Raw genomic sequence first — 18,617 nt, 5'->3', positions numbered from 1 at the left:
TTCACAAATCGTCGAAACTGGGAAAGCATCTGTGTCATTTTAGATTTTGCGTTGGCTGTTCAAAAATAGCAGATATATCTGCTATTTTTGAATATTTTAGAAAAATCTTGAAAGTGTGAGAACTGCTGATTTAGACTGCATTTGTAGAATTTGCCTCAGGTCTTAATGGGATGGCCTAACAACATTTTTCAGTCGTGAGATTTCATTTAGCTGAAGAAGCCCTCTGCTAACTGGTCTGGTCAGTGCATTATTATGCCCGAATCTCACGCCTCGCTATACGCCCTCAGGTCCAGTTGCATTTCCTTATAAACTAATGAGGTCAAAAAGCCACTTTGTGACCTCATTAGTGTCCAGTATCAGTGCATGGTGATCTGGTGGAACTCTGTCCATTCCCCTACAGGTGTTATGTCTGTCCAAACCGCCAACGAACATGGTCGGTCAGGTCCTCTGCTTACAGGCAGTTAATCTGCCGTGATGGCCTGTATGTCTTGCCACATGCCTCGGGGTCATTCTGAGTTTATAGTTGACTTTTTTTGCATCTTTAGAATAGAATAGAATAGAACTTTATTGTCACATCACATGAATTACAAGTAAAACAGTGGGTGAAAAACATTGTAGTGCAGCTTAAAACAACAACAGCAGTTGAGAGTGCAAAAAGTGCAAAAAACTTTAAGATCGTTTAACTTAAAAACATACCGATACACTCATATTAATAAATAGATCAGAAAAACAATAATTAAGTCCAGTGTGTCCAGAGTGTACAGCCAGTCCTACACTACTGCTTATTTAGCAGTCTCACTACCGTGGGGAAAAAGCTATTTAGCGTCCTGTTGGTGGTACTTGGGATGCTAAGAAATCGTTTTCCAGGGTGGGGGTTTCTGCAGGCCTTGAAGAGTTTATGGCTGGGGTGGTAAGTGTCTTTGATAATCCGAGCCGCTTTGGCAGTGCATCTGTTTTCGTAGAGTTGTTGGAGGGATGGCAGTTCACCTCCTATGATGCGCTGGGCCGCTTTCACCACCCTCTGCAAGGCCCCCCTGTCGAGTGCGGTGCAACTGCCATACCAAGCAGTACAGCAGTACAATAGCACGCTCTCGACCGTGCTGTTGTAGAAGGATCTGAGGATGGTGGGGCTGACACTGAACTTTTTCAACTGCCGGAGGCAGTGGAGGCGTTGTTGGGCCTTCTTTGTCACGTTTGTGGTGTGTGTTGACCATTTAAGGTCTTGAGTGATGTGTACCCCGAGAAACTTAAATTCACTGACCCTCTCCACCGCTACTCCATCGATGTAAATAGGGGCGTGCTCTCTCCTTGGTACCCTGTAGTCCACAATCAACTCCTTGGTCTTCTTAACATTGAGGGTGAGATTATCCTCCTGGCATCGTAGAGCCAGTAGTCTGATCTCCTCTCTATATGCAGTATCATCGTCGTTGACAATCATGCCCATGACTGTCGTGTCGTCCGCATACTTGACCATGATGTTGGAGCTGAGCTTGGTCTCGCAGTCGTGGGTATAGAGGGAATAGAGGAGGGGGCTTAGCACACAGCCTTGGGGGGCTCCAGTGCTGAGGGTCAGGGGGTCAGATGTTATGTCACCCATTCTCACAACTTGGCAGCGGTTTGTCAGGAAGTTCAGTATCCAAGTGCACAGTGCCGGATGCACGCCCAGCACTTTGAGCTTTGCATCGAGCCTGGCAGGAACTATGGTGTTAAAGGCTGAACTATAATCCACAAACAACATCCTTACACACCTGCTGCCCTTGTTCTTCACGTCCAGATGTTGGAGGGCGGAGTGGAGAGCCAGTGCAATTGCGTCGTCGGTCGATCTATTCTGCCGGTATGCAAATTGCCAGGGGTCCAGAGTAGGGGGCAGCATCGCACAGATGTAGTCTCTCACTAACTTTTCAAAGCATTTGCATGCAATGGAGGTTAGAGCGACAGGTCTCCAGTCATTCAGGCTTACCACCTTGGACTGCTTTGGGACCGGGACAATGGTGGACATCTTGAAGCTGGCAGGGACCACTCCTTGGAAAAGGGAGAGGTTAAAGATGTCCGTGTAGACATCTGCTAGCTGGTCCGCACAGGCCTTGAGGACACGGCCTGGTATATTGTCCGGGCCTGAGGCCTTGTGGATATTCAGCCCTTTAAAGGCGCTCCGTACATCATGGACAGAGATAGACAGCGGGCAGGCGTCCCTGGATGGGGACGGTGCAGGTTGTGCTGTGATTGTGGCCTGCTCAAACCGGGTGAAAAAGATGTTCAGCTCATTCGGGAGAGAGGCCGAGGGGTTCCCTATGTGACTGGTCCCTCCCCTGTAGTTTGTAATGTTCTGTAGGCCTTGCCACGTACTCCTCACATCACCACTGTTAAATTGGTCCTCCAGTTTGGCCGCATACTCCTTCTTGGCCTTTCGGATGGTCCTCTGGAGGTCGGCCCGTGTGGTTCCGATGTCCCCAGCCCGAAAGGCTGCGTTGCGGGCCTGAAGTGCCTGATGGACCTCGCCGTTCAGCCAGGGGTGCTGGTTAGGGTACACCCTGACGAGCTTCCTCTGGACAGTGTCATCTATGCAGTCTATGATGTGACTGTTGACTGCATCTGTATACACACTGACATTGTCCTCAGAAGCCCGCCTGTGCACCCCCCAGTCAGTGTGATGGAACCGGGCCTGGAGTTCGACGAGGGACTGCTCTGTCCAGACTCTAACTTCCCGTGCTGTGACAGGTGTTTTCTTCAGCCTGTGCCTATAGGCGGGCAGCAGCTGGATGGCCATGTGGTCTGACTTTCCAGACTGACTCTCCAAAGGTGGTCGGAGCAGTGCCTTATAGCCTTTCTGGACAGTGCTGTAACAGTGGTCCAGGGTATTTTCTCCTCTTGTGGCCACTGTGATGTGCTGGTGGTAATGTGGGAGAACTTTTTTCAAGTTGGCCTTGTTAAAGTCTCCTGCCACTACAATGGCCGCATTTGGATGTGCAGACTCCTGAGACCTTATAAAACCTGATAGTTATTTTTAGGGCTATATCAGTCTTAGCTGCAGGATGAATGTAAACAGCACATAAAATTACAGCACTGAACTCCCTGGGGAGCCAGAAGGGACGGCATTTAACAAAGAGACATTCCAGGTCCACAGAGCAGTGTGACGTCACTGTGTGTGTGTCTACACACCAGGCGTTGTTGGTGTAGATACAAACTCCTCCCCCGCTCTGTTTACCTTTCGGGTCCGATGTGATGCGGTCAGTGCGGTGGACAGAGAAGCCCTGTAGAGCGATATAGCTGTCAGTGTGTTTATTTCCCAGCCACGTTTCAGTGAAGATGAGGGCACTAGTGTTCCTCGTTTCCTCCTGGAACTTAATGCGTCCGCGTAGCTCAGAGAGCTTGTTGTCCAGTGACTGGGCATTGGCCAGGAGGATCGTCGGTAGGGCGACACGACTTCCGCGCCGTCTCGTTCGTACGAGGATGCCTCATTTGAGAGAGAGCTTCTTACTAAGTGCACGGAAACGTTTATTATCCTTTTAGACCTGGAACGCATCTGTGTCACTTTTTCATTTGAGCTAAAAAGCATTATTTTACACTTTGGCTATTCAAAAATAGCAGATCTACAAGCTCATAGCGCGGCACCGAGTGCAGCGCTATGAGCTTGTATGTCTGCTATTTCCTTTGAAAAATCGAGAACATTGTAGCAAATCTTTGAATATATATATATATATATATATATATATATATATATATATATATATATTTTTTTTTTTTTTTTTTTTTTTTTTTAAAGCGAACATTTGTAACTCAAATCTTTGCTTCTGGGGGTCCCTGGAACAACATATTTTTAAATGGGGGTCGGCGGCCAAATACATATAATTTTGGGAGTCCTTGACATGAAAAAGTTTGAGCTCCACTGATATAGAAACATACGGTTTTTTTCAGAATACTGTTGGGATTTAGAGGACATTTGTAGAATCGGCTTCAGGTCTTATTGGGTTACGACCTGTGGCCGATTCTACAAATGCCTTCCAAATCTAGCCTGATTATCAGACTGAAGCTTCGTGGAGCGGTCCACTCAGTGGAGTGGGCGGGGGGGGTCTATGGTCTGGAGCCAGGCTATTCTAAATCAGTGGTTCTCAAACGTTTTCGTTCACCAAATCGCAGAGTTGTTGTTCCAGTGACTTGGAGAGTGAGCTCTTGAGACCCAGAATGCATTGGGAACTTAACAGTAGCAGTGTTTTTCTTTTTGATCTCCAGTCTCTTCCTCTGTAATAAACAATGACTCTCCATCTGTGCTTCCCAAGGCCATGTGGCTAGGAACGAAACTTTGATTAAAACATTACAATCGATAAAACTAAAAAAATAGGTTTAACTAAATTGTTAAATTTGTGATATTATCACACATCAATCAGTCTACCCGAGGAAATGCATGTCATTACTTCAGTCTGCCCAGAAGCAAGGATAAAACATATTATCTCCACCGGACATAAAAATGAATAATGACCAGACGGAGGGGGGGCTACTATCAAAAAGCCTCCCCACCAGCAAATGAAATCCCGGTTGACTGGGTTCCATGTACTCTAGGGAGCGACGTTATTAAGAAATTAATATTACTTTGTGGTTTCATAATCCTCATTTGATTGGTTGTGTGCGGCGCCACGCAGAGCTAGCGGGCATTAATTTGCGGGTTGCCCCGCCGTGTGAGATGTGTTTCATTAGCAGGACCGTGGGTGGCATACGATGGCATGATGGTGGTGTTTGTGTTGACGCTGCTCACATAGTTTACCGCTGCTGTCGGGCCGTAGAAACCCTGTATCTCCATGTTTCAACTTCTTGTGATTTGTTTTGTAAAAATTCATGCCCTGCTTTGTCGTCCTAGGCGGCCACTTAGGGCGCCATCTAGAGGGGGTGCCAAAATGTTAGAATGCCGACGTCGCAGCGCACCTCTCCCCTCTCCCCTCTCCCACTTTGTTTTCAAGATCAAGTTCAAAATGTTGAACTTGTGAAATGGGACATTTCTGCACTATGAGTACTTTAAGTACATTTTGATACCAATACTTTTGTACTTTAACTCAAGTAGAACACCTTACTTTTACTTGTAACAGAGTATTTCTACATAGTAGTAGTATTGATACTATGCAGTATTGATACTTTTACTCCACAAAATCCACTTTTTTCCACCACTGCAGTGTTTGGACATACAAGGTTTTCACCTGACGGCGACGATATGTTTTCCTTCATTATCTGACAGAGCAGCTCAGGGTCAAGGTGGCAGCTAGGACAACATTTGTTATCACGCTAATTGGTTTCTGCTGTGCAGACCTTGTAACATGTTCCATGACTCAGAGCTACTGATAGGTAACGGCCTCAGTCGTCTCTCAACGGCGTTGAAAGATTTGAAGAGAAAAATAAGCAATCAGGTCTATGAAAACAAGCCCAAAAAAAGTGACTGTATCAGGCCACATGAGCACTTTAAACCTGTATGCATCGGCTATTTGAACATGGCAGATCTACAAGCTTGGGGGGGCGGAGTTGGGATCGGGACTCGAACCCCGCAACGCGCTGTCAGGCCACATTGTAGCCTAGGTGACCGGACCGCTACGCCAGCAGTCCGGGCCGTAAGCTCACACTTTTAAGTTGCACGGAAAGAGCAGGAGTGATTGCACGGTTCCTTTATTTCTTTGAACTTAACACATCTCTCTCTCTCTCTCTCTCTCTCTCTCTCTCTCTCTCTCTCTCTCTCTCTCTCTCTCTCTTCCAGGTGTTGTGCTGATTAATATTTCAGAAGTCCACAGGAAGGTTCACCTTGAACTGGAAGAAAATGTGAGTGTCAGTGTGTGTGTGCGTGCGTGCGTACGTGCGTGCGACCGTGCATGTATGTGTTTCCATAACGCTTTCTTTGCGTCACCTCTATGCTAATCCCCTGCCGCGCCCAACTCAGCCACCTGTCACTCAACACCTGTGATGATTAAAGTCATTCACACATGTGCCATTAGCACAGTAGTAGGCCTACACAGTAGCACACAGTAGTACACAATCCATTTCGTGGAACCGAAACCGCTTATCTCCATAACGTTTTGTGTGTTCTTTCGTAAATTAAAGGAGTAGTTCACCCAAAAACATTACTTATTTTCTATCAAGTACACACCCCATGAAGACTTGAATTCGTGGAGACTTTTTTTTGTTTTTGTCTCATTCCTAAGCCAATAATTTGATGACTTGGGGAGTCTCCTACTATGCCGGTCATCAAATGATATGACTAAAACCTAATGGAATGTTATTGAAAAGACCGTGACTAAAACTAAATCAAAGTCAAAGTGAACCCGGTTTCAGAGTGTACAGTACAGTAGTTAGACCCTGGGTTTCAGTGTGTACAGTACAGTAGTTAGACCCTGGGGAGAGAACACGGTGGATAGAAGTAATGAATCAACAACAGGTTGGATGTTAACTGTAGCAGGAGGAACGTGTCTCAACATGCCCTGGAAATAAAAACACCTGTTTCACCTGTTCATTTAACTTCCATTTAATGGACCCAAGGGCTCTTCCCCTATTTCCAAAAATAGCTCAAAATAGCCGAGCTTGAGGATCTACTATTTTTGAAACGTTTCAAAATGTGTGTGTGTGTGTGAGCAGTATAAACACAGGGCAGGCATGTAATTCTAATAAAAGTCTTTCTGATGCAACAGTTGCCCCGCGGCAGCACACACACACACGCACACACACACACACACACACACACACACACACACACACACACACACACACACACACACACACACACACACACACCAATGAAAGAGGGATGGAAACAAAGCAGGGAGAGAGTGAGTGAGTCATGACTGTGGGCTTCCCTGACTCATTCATAACCTTAGACTTGTATACTCCCCCCGCTAACACACACACACACACACACACACACACACACACACACACACACACACAGAGCTTGTAGCTTATGCCGATCCGATACCACGTCAATTATCACATGATGATGAGTCATTTACAGTCATATTTTGATTGTTTCAGTTGATGTTTCACGAATGTTTTACATTCTTACTGTAAATTAACAATTATTAATGTAATGTGTATTTATTCCAAGATCAGTGGTTCTCAAACTCTTTCATTTCAAGGACCCCCATAACTCTGTGACCATTTGTACACTCTAGTTACAGACCTGTAGGGGTCCATTTGGTTCCATTTGTACACTCTCAGAGTTACAGACCTGTATAGGGGTCCATTTGGAACCCCCTCAAAGAACCCAGATAGTCCCTATAGACCCCACTTTGAGAGCCACTGTCCTAGATGTGTTTAAATGACACACGATGGTATCGGATCGGTACTCTGTATCGACCGATAAGCAAGCTATGGGTATCAGTATCGGGAAGGAATAAATGGTATTGGTACATTTCTATTTAACACATTGAGTGCCAGAGGTTTTAAAAAAAAAAGCTGTAGTCTCCTGGCTGTTTTTAGACCATTTTTGAACCTTTTTCAAGTAGTCACAAAATATTTTCAGTCCTCACGGTGATCCCCTCATTACACACATAGAGGTCTCGTACAATCCGGGGGAAAACATTAAAAACATTCGGTAATCCGTTCCATAGTTGCAGCCAGTTGAAAATAGTCAAAAATACATAGTAAAAAAGAAAAGTACACAGCATTTATTTTTAAATATTTTTTTTCAAAAACTGTTATAACCTTTTTTGGCACTCCTCGTTTGGATTATGAAAAACAGTTATAACCGTTGTTGGCACTCAATGTGTTAACTAAATAAAATATAACTTACACCCGTTTCAAATGTTAGCTCATACTAATAATAATAATCATAATAATAACAATAAGTTGATAAGGATAATGTTGTGTGTTCTTCTCAGTTCAGGAGGTTCCACACAGAGATCATCTCTGAGCTGGAGAGGAAGACGGACATGGATGTAAAATACATGACAGTAAGTATTCTGTGTGTGTGTGTGTGTGTGTGTGTGTGTGTGTGTGTGTGTGTGTGTGTGTGTGTGTGTGTGTGTGTGTGTGTGTGTGTGTGTGTGTGTGTGTGTGTGTGTGTGTGTGTGTGTGTGTGTGTGTGTGTGTGTGTTTTTCACTGCCATCATAACCCATGGCAGTGAAAAAGAGCCATGTAAACAAACACACCAGCTAAAAGTTGCTCTCAAGAATGTTTTTGAAAACATTTGATGCGAGAAATAGACGATGCAATAACCGAAAGTGTTGATTTGATCAACACTTACTTGTTTTCCGAGGCCATCGTGTCTGCCCAACCGCAAGCAAGGAAATACTTTGTTTGGGGAGGAATTCATTGGCGACATAAACCACTAAATTAGGGAGAAAAATAGGGGAAAAAAGGAAATGGACACAGAGAGAATGTTAGGGTTAGACATATAGAGCAGTTGTTCTCAAACTTTTTCATCACACATTTTCAAGTTTTTTCAAAAATAGCAGATCTACAAGCTCATAGCGCGGCACTGAGTGCCGCGCTATGAGCTTGTAGATCTGTTATTTTTGAATAGCCAAAGTATAAAACATGGTTAAAGTGGTAAAAATGATTGTGACGCTATATGTTAAGTAATTCTGCTGGGGACCCCCTGGTACCCCACCAAGGACTCCTGGGGGTCCCCGGACCCCACTTTGAGAACCAATGATTTAGAGGTTACCTTTAGGGGTTAGGGTTGTAGGTGTGCCTTTTATACTTAGTTTTGCGGCGATGTTACGCACTGAAAATGGTCCATCCATATATATGTATACCTGCCATTTCCACCCAACTGTCCATTCGAGCTATGGGACTGCAACCACCACCTAACCTCATAACCCATGGCAGTGAAAAAGAGCCATCTGTTTACTGCTTTAAGTACTTTATTTACAGTGTCTTCCCCTGTGTTTTACTCTGTTGTCATGACAACAGTCACAGCGTGCAGCTATACAGACGGGGGAAGCACTGAGTGTGTAGGAGGACATTAGATTACTATTCACTGTTTCTAGGAGACAATGACACTTAGCTGTTCTTAGCACATCTAAAAAACTAAACAAAAAAACCCCAAAAATATGCACTTGCTATATTTGTTGTCTTGTTTCTGTTTTTATATTTACACATTTCTATCTGTGATGGACAATAAAGTTTCTGAATTAGGAGCATTTCACACGTTTTCATTGTGTGTGTCATTGGTGGACTATGGACAGTTCAGAAACCTGCCCACCAAAGGAGTAGTTCCAGACTCTATAGCATTCAGGAGGTGTAGTTCCAGACTCTATATAGCATTTAGGTGTACAATAGTTCCAGACTCTATATAGCATGCAGGCGGTGTAGTTCCAGACTCTATATAGCATTTAGGAGGTGTAGTTCCAGACTCTATATAGCATTTAGGTGTACAATAGTTCCAGACTCTATATAACATTCAGGAGGTGTAGTTCCAGACTCTATATAGCATTTAGGAGGTGTAGTTCCAGACTCTATATAGCCTTCAGGCGGTGTAGTTCCAGACTCTATATTGTATTTAGGTGTACAGTAGTTCCAGACTCTATATAATATCAGGGGTGCACATAACCTTTTAGGTCTAGTACTCAGAAGAGCACCTGGAGATGTGACTTGGTGCGCACCAAATAAATGGTCCCGTCCCGTTTTGTCAACGGTGCCCACCGGGGTGCTGCACGAGAAAAAAGGACGCTCTGCTTCCAAATTCCGCAGTTTTTCGCCCCCCTGCGTCTGATGGCTGTACATGGGGGCGACGCGTGCTTTAGCGTGATTGTGTGAGTGTGGCTTCAGGAAGTAAATTCCTAGCCTCGATCTCCAGGCTTTTATTTTTTAGTTTTGCTAAAAAATAAAAGCTTGGAAATTCCTGTCCCAGCTGTTGGTACGCAAAAGAGCCTCGCGTCGTCTGATGTGCCGCGCATTATTTATTTTGGGTAGACCCCTGTCTATATAACATTCAGGAGGTGTAGTTCCAGACTATGTAGCATTCAGGAGGTGTAGTTCCAGACTCTATATAACATTCAGGAGGTGTAGTTCCAGACTCTATATAACATTCAGGAGGTGCAGTTCCAGACTCTATATAACATTCAGGAGGTGTAGTTCCAGACTCTATATAACATTCAGGAGGTGTAGTTCCAGACTCTATATAACATTCAGGAGGTGTAGTTCCAGACTCTATATAACATTCAGGAGGTGTAGTTCCAGACTCTATATAACATTCAGGAGGTGTAGTTCCAGACTCTATATAACATTCAGGAGGTGTAGTTCCAGACTCTATATAACATTCAGGAGGTGTAGTTCCAGACTCTATATAACATTCAGGAGGTGTAGTTCCAGACTCTATATAACATTCAGGAGGTGTAGTTCCAGACTCTATATAACATTCAGGAGGTGTAGTTCCAGACTCTATATAACATTCAGGAGGTGTAGTTCCAGACTCTATATAACATTCAGGAGGTGTAGTTCCAGACTCTATATAACATTCAGGAGGTGTAGTTCCAGACTCTATATAACATTCAGGAGGTGTAGTTCCAGACTCTATATAACATTCAGAGATTGTGGAATAGTCTGGCCACATGGTGACTACCAGACGTGATGAGGGTATTTTTCCCCCCTCTTCGTTCAGATGTCGTTTAAACCCATTAAAGGAGAATTCCGGTCATTTTAAGTGTTATGTTTGATGTGTGTCAAATCACTTACCAACGTAGGAATGAAAATCGCGTAACTCCACAGAGCCCCCTATCGACCCCCACCGTTGTCATTATAGGAGGATATAGGATAGCCCAAATTCGCCTATTTTAACCAATGCAAAGTCTGTTTTTTTGCTTCTAGTACTCATTGTTGAGTCCCATGATAATGTAACAGGCGCTAAAACTCCCGACAAGCTAACGGCTAATAACAAACGAGCTAACGCTGGGGCTGCTTATCTCTCTGCATGGCAGCCCCAGGTTGCCAGGTCGGGAGAGAAACCAGCAACCAGCATTAGCTCGTTCTGTTATTAGCCGTTAGCTTGTCGGGAGTTTTAGCGCCTGTTACATTATCATGGGACTCAACAATGAGTACTAGAAGCAAAAAAACAGACTTTGCATTGGTTAAAATAGGCGAATTTGGGCTATCCTATATCCTCCTATAATGACAACGGTGGGGGTCGATAGGGGGCTCTGTGGAGTTACGCGATTTTCATTCCTACGTTGGTAAGTGATTTGACACACATCAAACATAACACTTAAAATGACAGGAATTCTCCTTTAAGACCTGAGGCCAATTCTACAAATGTCTTCTAATTCCTAACAGTTTTTAGGAATTACACTGTTTTTTTTTTTAAAACAGTGGTTCTCAAACTTTTTCATGTCAAGGACCCCCAAAATGATATGTATTTGGCCACGGACCCCCATCTCAAAATATTTTGTTCCAGGGACCCCCAGAAGATTTGAGTTACAAATGTTCGCTTTAAAAGAATATATATTCAAAGATTTGCACACATTTTCTCGATTTTTCATAAATAGCAGATCTACAAGCTCGTATCTTTGTATATCTGTATATCTTTGTATAACGTATGAGCTTGTATATCTGCTATTTATGAATAGCCAAAGTGTAAAATAATGCTTTTTAGCTCAAATCAAAAAATGACACAGATGCTTCTTCAGGTCTTAATGGGTTAAGAGGTCTCAGATGTGTTAACATAAGGTGATTTTTTTCCCCCTCTCTTCGTTCAGGCCACGTTTAAGAGGTCTCAGATGTGTTAGCATAAGGTGATTTTTTTCCCCCTCTCTTCGTTCAGGCCACGTTTAAGAGGTACCAAATGGAACACAAGCTGAAGCAGGACTCTCTGGAACGCTCCCAGTCTGACCTGAAGAAACTGAGGAGGAAGAGCCAGGGCAAGAACGCCAACAAGTACGAGAACAAGGAGAGCGAGGTGAGAAATACACACACGCACGCACACACACACACACACACACACACGTAAACATACGCACACACACACACACACACACACACGTAAACATACGCACACACACACACACACACACACACACACACACACACACACACACACACACACACACACACAACTACAACCTCGTAAATTGAACGCACTGTGCACAAAGGAGCTCTCTCGCTCTCCTTTACAATTGTGTACAATCTACACACACAAAAAATCTACAGCCCCATAAATTCAACGAGCATGTGGCGATACAAAGGATCTCTCTTGTTCTTTCTTACACCTGTACTATCTACATGCATGCACGCACACACACACACACACACACACACACACAGGAGCAGCCTCCCCTCTGGACACCGGAGACAAAGGAGATGTAACACTAGTCGGTGTGTGTGTGTGTGTGTGTGTGTGTGTGTGTGTGTGTGTGTGTGTGTGTGTGTGTGTGTGTGTGTGTGTGTGTGTGTCCACCAGCCAGCTCGTGCGGGAGCACAACTGTTTGTTGTTAGAATGCTTTTGTTCATATGGGGGCGGGGGGGGGGGGGGGGGGGGGGGGGGGGGGCACGCCCGTATGGACGCCTCGCTTCCGCACACACTCTAGGCTGCACGCCACTGGGTAGCCAAAGACATCTAAAATGACACAGCATGCATTCCCGGATTAAATAGTTTACAAAAAAGGCTCAGCTTTCAAATGTGTTTATAGATAGCGGCTCTGTTTATATGTACAGTAGGTCTATGTCAGAGGTCCACTCTGTACAAATAGTATTTATACAGTAGGTCTATGTCAGAGGTCCACTCTGTACAGATAGTATTTATACAGTAGGTCTATGCCAGAGGTCCACTCTGTACAAATAGTATTTATACAGTAGGTCTATGTCAGAGGTCCACTCTGTACAGATAGTATTTATACAGTAGGTCTATGTCAGAGGTCCACTCTGTACAGATAGTATTTATACAGTAGGTCTATGTCAGAGGTCCACTCTGTACAGATAGTATTTATACAGTAGGTCTATGTCAGAGGTCCACTCTGTACAGATAGTATTTATACAGTAGGTCTATGTCAGAGGTCCACTCTGTACAAATAGTATTTATACAGTAGGTCTATGTCAGAGGTCCACTCTGTACAGATAGTATTTATACAGTAGGTCTATGTCAGAGGTCCACTCTGTACAGATAGTATTTATACAGTAGGTCTATGTCAGAGGTCCACTCTGTACAGATAGTATTTATACAGTAGGTCTATGTCAGAGGTCCACTCTGTACAGATAGTATTTATACAGTAGGTCTATGTCAGAGGTCCACTCTGTACAGATAGTATTTATACAGTAGGTCTATGTCAGAGGTCCACTCTGTACAAATAGTATTTATACAGTAGGTCTATGTCAGAGGTCCACTCTGTACAAATAGTATTTATACAGTAGGTCTATGCCAGAGGTCCACTCTGTACAGATAGTATTTATACAGTAGGTCTATGTCAGAGGTCCACTCTGTACAAATAGTATTTATACAGTAGGTCTATGTCAGAGGTCCACTCTGTACAGATAGTATTTATACAGTAGGTCTATGTCAGAGGTCCACTCTGTACAGATAGTATTTATACAGTAGGTCTATGTCAGAGGTCCACTCTGTACAAATAGTATTTATACAGTAGGTCTATGTCAGAGGTCCACTCTGTACAGATAGTATTTATACAGTAGGTCTATGTCAGAGGTCCACTCTGTACAGATAGTGCAGGAGACTTAGTCCTTAGGGTGCTAACCTCCTTTTATTACAACAGTTCACACATCTTGCTGCTGTGTTGTTCGCCCAGTAGGTATAGGAGTTACATATATATATATATATATATATTTTTTTTAACGTTTTTTTGTGTTGTTGGTCATGTTTTCAAACTCACTTTCTCTGATGTCCTGGTAGGTGGTGAGGAAGAAGTTATATGGCTGCTCATATCTAACCTTTATATTACACCATCATTTACCATACATTATGATATTTGACAGCTTGTAGGAGCCCACATGTCTCCACTAGGCCTAATAGCTATTGTTTATGTTACAGCCTATCTTGTTATGGTTCAGTTTGTCCTTGAAGCAGCTACAGTATAACTATGATCTCTGACCCTGTGCTCGAGGCAGAACTACTGTACCACTGACATGAGTGTTAATGTACTTCTGATCATGATATCATGTACATAAAGCATAGCCACCACCACCTAGAATATTGTCTCGACTCCCATGTGCCTTATCGATTGCTGATTGATCCAGAATTACACGACAGTGGTTAGAAAGTGTAGCTCTGTTTCCACCAAATGCTGTGTGCAGATTCATTTTCCCTTATTTACACACAGCACAGACTCACCACACACTAAGAACAACAAAGCACTTCCCACTGCAGTGTGGATTTAATACGTTTCTATTTGATACGTGACACAGTGGCTTACAGACGGTGCAAAGAGTACTCAGAGTGACACAGTGGTTACAGACGGTGCAAAGAGTACTCAGAGTGACACAGTGGTTTACAGACAGTGTAAAGAGTACTCAGAGTGACACAGTGGTTTACAGACAGTGCAAAGAGTACTCAGAGTGCACAAGGTCAAACGTTTTTGTGAGATGTGTGCTAGTGATTTACCAAGATATATGGCTACTATGCAGACATTATGTTGATCAATTTGTTCTCATGTTTCTTAGATTTGTTTTCTCTCAACTACTAATGTTAAGAATGTGATTTAGCGGTACAGTAGGTTGTTTAGACAGATGCTTGGTTCATTGTTTACGTGGTATCCTATAGTTTCAAAGGTATATAATGCTATTTAGATAACATGTTGTTTAGTCATTGATCTAGGGCAGTGATTATCAACCTTTTTTAAAGGTGATATTTTTTGTTAAAAAAGTCAAATATTCTGATAGTGATCATACTACTGTATAGATTCAGTTCATCTTATAGTGGGTGTTTGGGGTGTCCCCGTCTTTCCAGCTCTTTAATAAGCAGAAAGTAATGTTTTAGGTGGGACAACTACATTTTATCCAATCTTCATACTGTAGTATGAGCAAAAAAACACAAAAAGTTAGAATTTCTGCCCGACAACAACGATATGCAGCATCGGGCCAATAGGCCAATAGGCCATGGACCCTTGTTTTCTTTCACTGCATGTCTCCTCTTTCCTACGACAAAGAATTCTACCCACTTTTTTGAACTCCTGTAAACCAGTGACGGGACAACAAAGATCATGTAACACTAGTCCATGGCGCTGTGTGTGAAGTCTGCCCGCCCGGCCAGCTTGTGCGGGAGCATAAACGTTTGTTGTTAGATGCTTTGTCTGTGGGTGTGTCCAGGGGGGATCCATGCCCATATATGGAAGCTACACTCGCTTCTGCACACATGCTAAGCTGAGTATTTTGTACTCTACTTCAGTACTTTCACTCCACTACATTTCAAAGACAAATGTTGTACTTTTTGAATCCACTACATTTCTAGGAAGGGACCCTGGGAACTCTCTCACTCTATTTCCTTCTTTCTTTGTGCTCTGTCTCTCTGCCGTGTCTCTCTGACTCCTTCACCTCTCTTTCTCTCTCTCTCTCCGTCTGACCTCCTGACCCCGGATATCTGTCCCTCACCTTTTCACCTCCGTAGGAGTTGAACGTTCCCTTGCTTTACTGCTATCTGGACAGACAGACAGACAGACAGACAGACAGACAGACAGACAGACAGACAGACAGACAGAGAAACAACAGACAGACAGGGAGAGAAACAGGCAGGGAGAGAAACAGGCAGGGAGACAGACTTTAGATCGGCTATTTTCAAAGAGACAAAGTATAAAATAGGGCTTAATTGGTGTTAATGTATGTTTTGTAATAATAAAATCTACAAAGTTAACCCATTACAATAGACTTACAAAAAATAAAACATTATGAAATAATCACTTAAGCCCTCATTGTAATTTGTATTTGAATATTTTAATTCTTAATTCTCCAGTACTTTAAGCAACGTACACATGTAGTGGAGTAATATTTGACCATGTGGTACATCTATAATTTGACTCCAGTACTATAGGATTGAGTATTTTGTCGTCTCCCGTCTGCGCCCGCATGGAAGCCATCTATCACTCTCCACAACACTGTGGAGTGATGGATGGATGAGTCTGGTGTTTACACACAGCAAGGAGAACACACACACACACACACACACACACACACTGTTTGTTTGACACATCACAGGGTTGTACAGACAAAGTGCAAAGAGAGTGCACAACGCTTTGTGAGACATGAGACATGCACGATGAGTCATCGTATACTGTATATACTGTACTGCAGTGGTTCTCAACATGTGGGTCGGGACCCCCCAGGGTGTTTATTTTTTTAAATAGACGATCTGAGAGCTCACAACGCCTCGCTTTGCGAGGCGTTGTGAGCTTGTAGATCTGCTATTTTCACAATATTTATCTGTGGAACCGAGTCAAACTAAATGTAATGCCTCAACTCCTACAATTCCAAGTGTTTGTCTGGGTGGGGGGTCCCCAGTTCAGCAGTGGTTAAATAATCATATTTGAGGGGTATGATTATTTTGGGGGGTCCCCAGTTCAAATATGATTATTTTGGGGGTTATTGCCCTGAAAAGGATGAGAACCACACTGCTGTACTGTATACTGTACTGTACGTTAATCTGCATGTGCACTTACTTAGTCAACGTTCTATACGGCAGTGATTATCAACCTTTTTTAATTTCATGGACGCAGACTTTGACATGCATTGTTAGGTCACAAACCCATCTACTACCAAAAAACAAGTTAATAAAATAGATAAATACAAGAACAATATTACACTTCAGAAGAAATGACCTCAGTAAAAGTTTTTTAGCTGTGATTTAATACCATTAAGACCTGGAACGCATCTGTGTCACTTTTGATTTTATCTAAAAAGCATTATTTTACACTTTGGCTATTCAAAAATAGCAGATATACAAGCTCATAGCGTGGCACCGAGACATGTTTATCTCAAATCTTTGCTTCTGGGGGGTCCCTGGAACAAAATATTTTGAGATGGGGGTCGGCGGCCCAATACATATCATTGTGGGGGTCCTTGACATGAAAAAGATTGAGAACCACTGATATAGAAACATATGTTTTTCAGAATACTGTTGGGATTTAGGAGACATGTAGAATCGGCTTCAGGTTAAAAAGAACTGACAGTTGCAGCAGACCCCTCTCCCTCTCACACTCTCGCTCTCTCTCTCGCTCACACACACTATCTTGTACACACTATCTTGCAGACACCAAACATGTGGTCATACTGGAAGAGCCAGTCAGTAGCAGCACACTGGTCTAAATAAAGACGGAGAGAAACCCATTGTCTAAAAATCTTATCTTTCTCTGAACATCTTCTGTTTTGATCGACGGTTCCTCTTAACATAGAAACTCATCTAATTGCTGTCCGTCCATCATGTGACTTCTGACGATATTATCACATCTATTATGTTTCGGTTTTAATCCTGATTGACGTCCCCAGTACTCCGTACAGAGAGAAAGAAGCACATTCCGACTGATGCCTGTTGTTTTGGGTCCTATATGATCCGTATTCCTACACCATTGGTTCTCACAGTGGGTTCCGGGGACCCCCAGGGGTCCTTGAGGGAGTTCCAGGGGGTCCCCAGCTAAATGATGGATAGTTAGTAACCAAATGGTGTGGTTGTAATCTGTGGGAAGTATGTGTCTCTGATGTCTTGGTACAATGGACAGACGGTTAGGAAGTGTAGCTCGGTTTCCACTTCATTTTGTGTGCAGTGGGTGCATAGTCTGTCTTCTCTCGGGATACAGGTCTGTCTGTGACGACCTTTCTCGATCGCAAGACTGTGCTCACTGAGTCTGTACCTAGTTAAGATTTGTCTTTGTTTTGGGTTGGTCACGGTGCTCAGGTATTCTGCCACTGCATATTCTCTGTTTAGGGCCAGATAGCATTCTAGTTTACTCTGCTTTTGTGTTGCTTCTTTCGCACGCACGCACGCACGCACGCACGCACGCACGCACGCACGCACGCACGCACGCACGCACGCACGCACGCACGCACGCACGCACGCACGCACGCACGCACACACACACACACACACACACACACACACACACACACACACACACACACACACACACACACACACACACACACACACACACACACTAACGCACTTGTTGGGGTTCTACTTAACAGTATTTATGGTGTTGCTGGTTTGTGTCCCTGGATGCAGCACACCATGTTCCAACTATGATGTGGTGAGAAAAGTGCAAAGTTTTAAACTGATGCAACTCAATAAGAAATAACTAACTCCTATATTCTCACTCACTCACTTACTCAATTCAAAAGGTCATGAGAAAACATACGCTTGCATTGCCAAAGCAAAAGTGGAACAAACCAATGAATGTACAATGAAATGGGAATAAGGAAATGTCTAAACTGCTGTGTTACATAGCAACTTAGTTTTGTCTATCTTACAAGAAACCATAAGAATTGTGCATTTTCTGTCAGAAATAGTTCTCATCCACATAAGAAAGGTTAGCTTGGGATACACTTTTGAAATAGTATTTCAATGTTTTGCATTAACTTTGTATAATACCTTTGGGTCTCTCTCTCTCCCACTCTCTCTGCCTCGTCTCTGACGGGTGGAAATACTGTTACTTTTCAGGATTCAAATTCAAAAGCATCAAAAATTACAGATCTACAAACATGTATCAGTAGGAGTTGAACG

General features: G+C 43.4%; 1 protein-coding gene across 2 annotated transcripts in view; it reads left to right on the top strand.

The window, feature by feature from the left end:
- The window catches only part of baiap2l1b (BAR/IMD domain containing adaptor protein 2 like 1b), a 91,281-nt gene that overhangs the window by 32,231 nt on the left and 40,433 nt on the right, over positions 1-18,617 (top strand). Inside the window, exons 4-6 of one of the 2 annotated variants that reach the window (XM_084072453.1) lie at positions 5,735-5,796; positions 7,853-7,919; positions 11,730-11,864. In XM_084072453.1, coding sequence (XP_083928579.1) covers positions 5,795-5,796; positions 7,853-7,919; positions 11,730-11,864 — 204 coding nt within the window. In that variant the 5' untranslated portion in view covers positions 5,735-5,794. Of the gene's footprint in view, positions 1-5,734; positions 5,797-7,847; positions 7,920-11,729; positions 11,865-18,617 lie in introns of both variants that reach the window. The other variant, XM_084072452.1, reaches the window with a different exon arrangement.

This window comes from Gymnoscopelus microlampas, assembly GCF_963454915.1.
Source record: "Gymnoscopelus microlampas genome assembly, chromosome: 11".
Lineage (NCBI taxonomy): Eukaryota > Metazoa > Chordata > Actinopteri > Myctophiformes > Myctophidae > Gymnoscopelus > Gymnoscopelus microlampas.
Note: the sequence above shows the minus strand (reverse complement) of the source record. Positions and strands in the feature narration are given on the sequence as shown.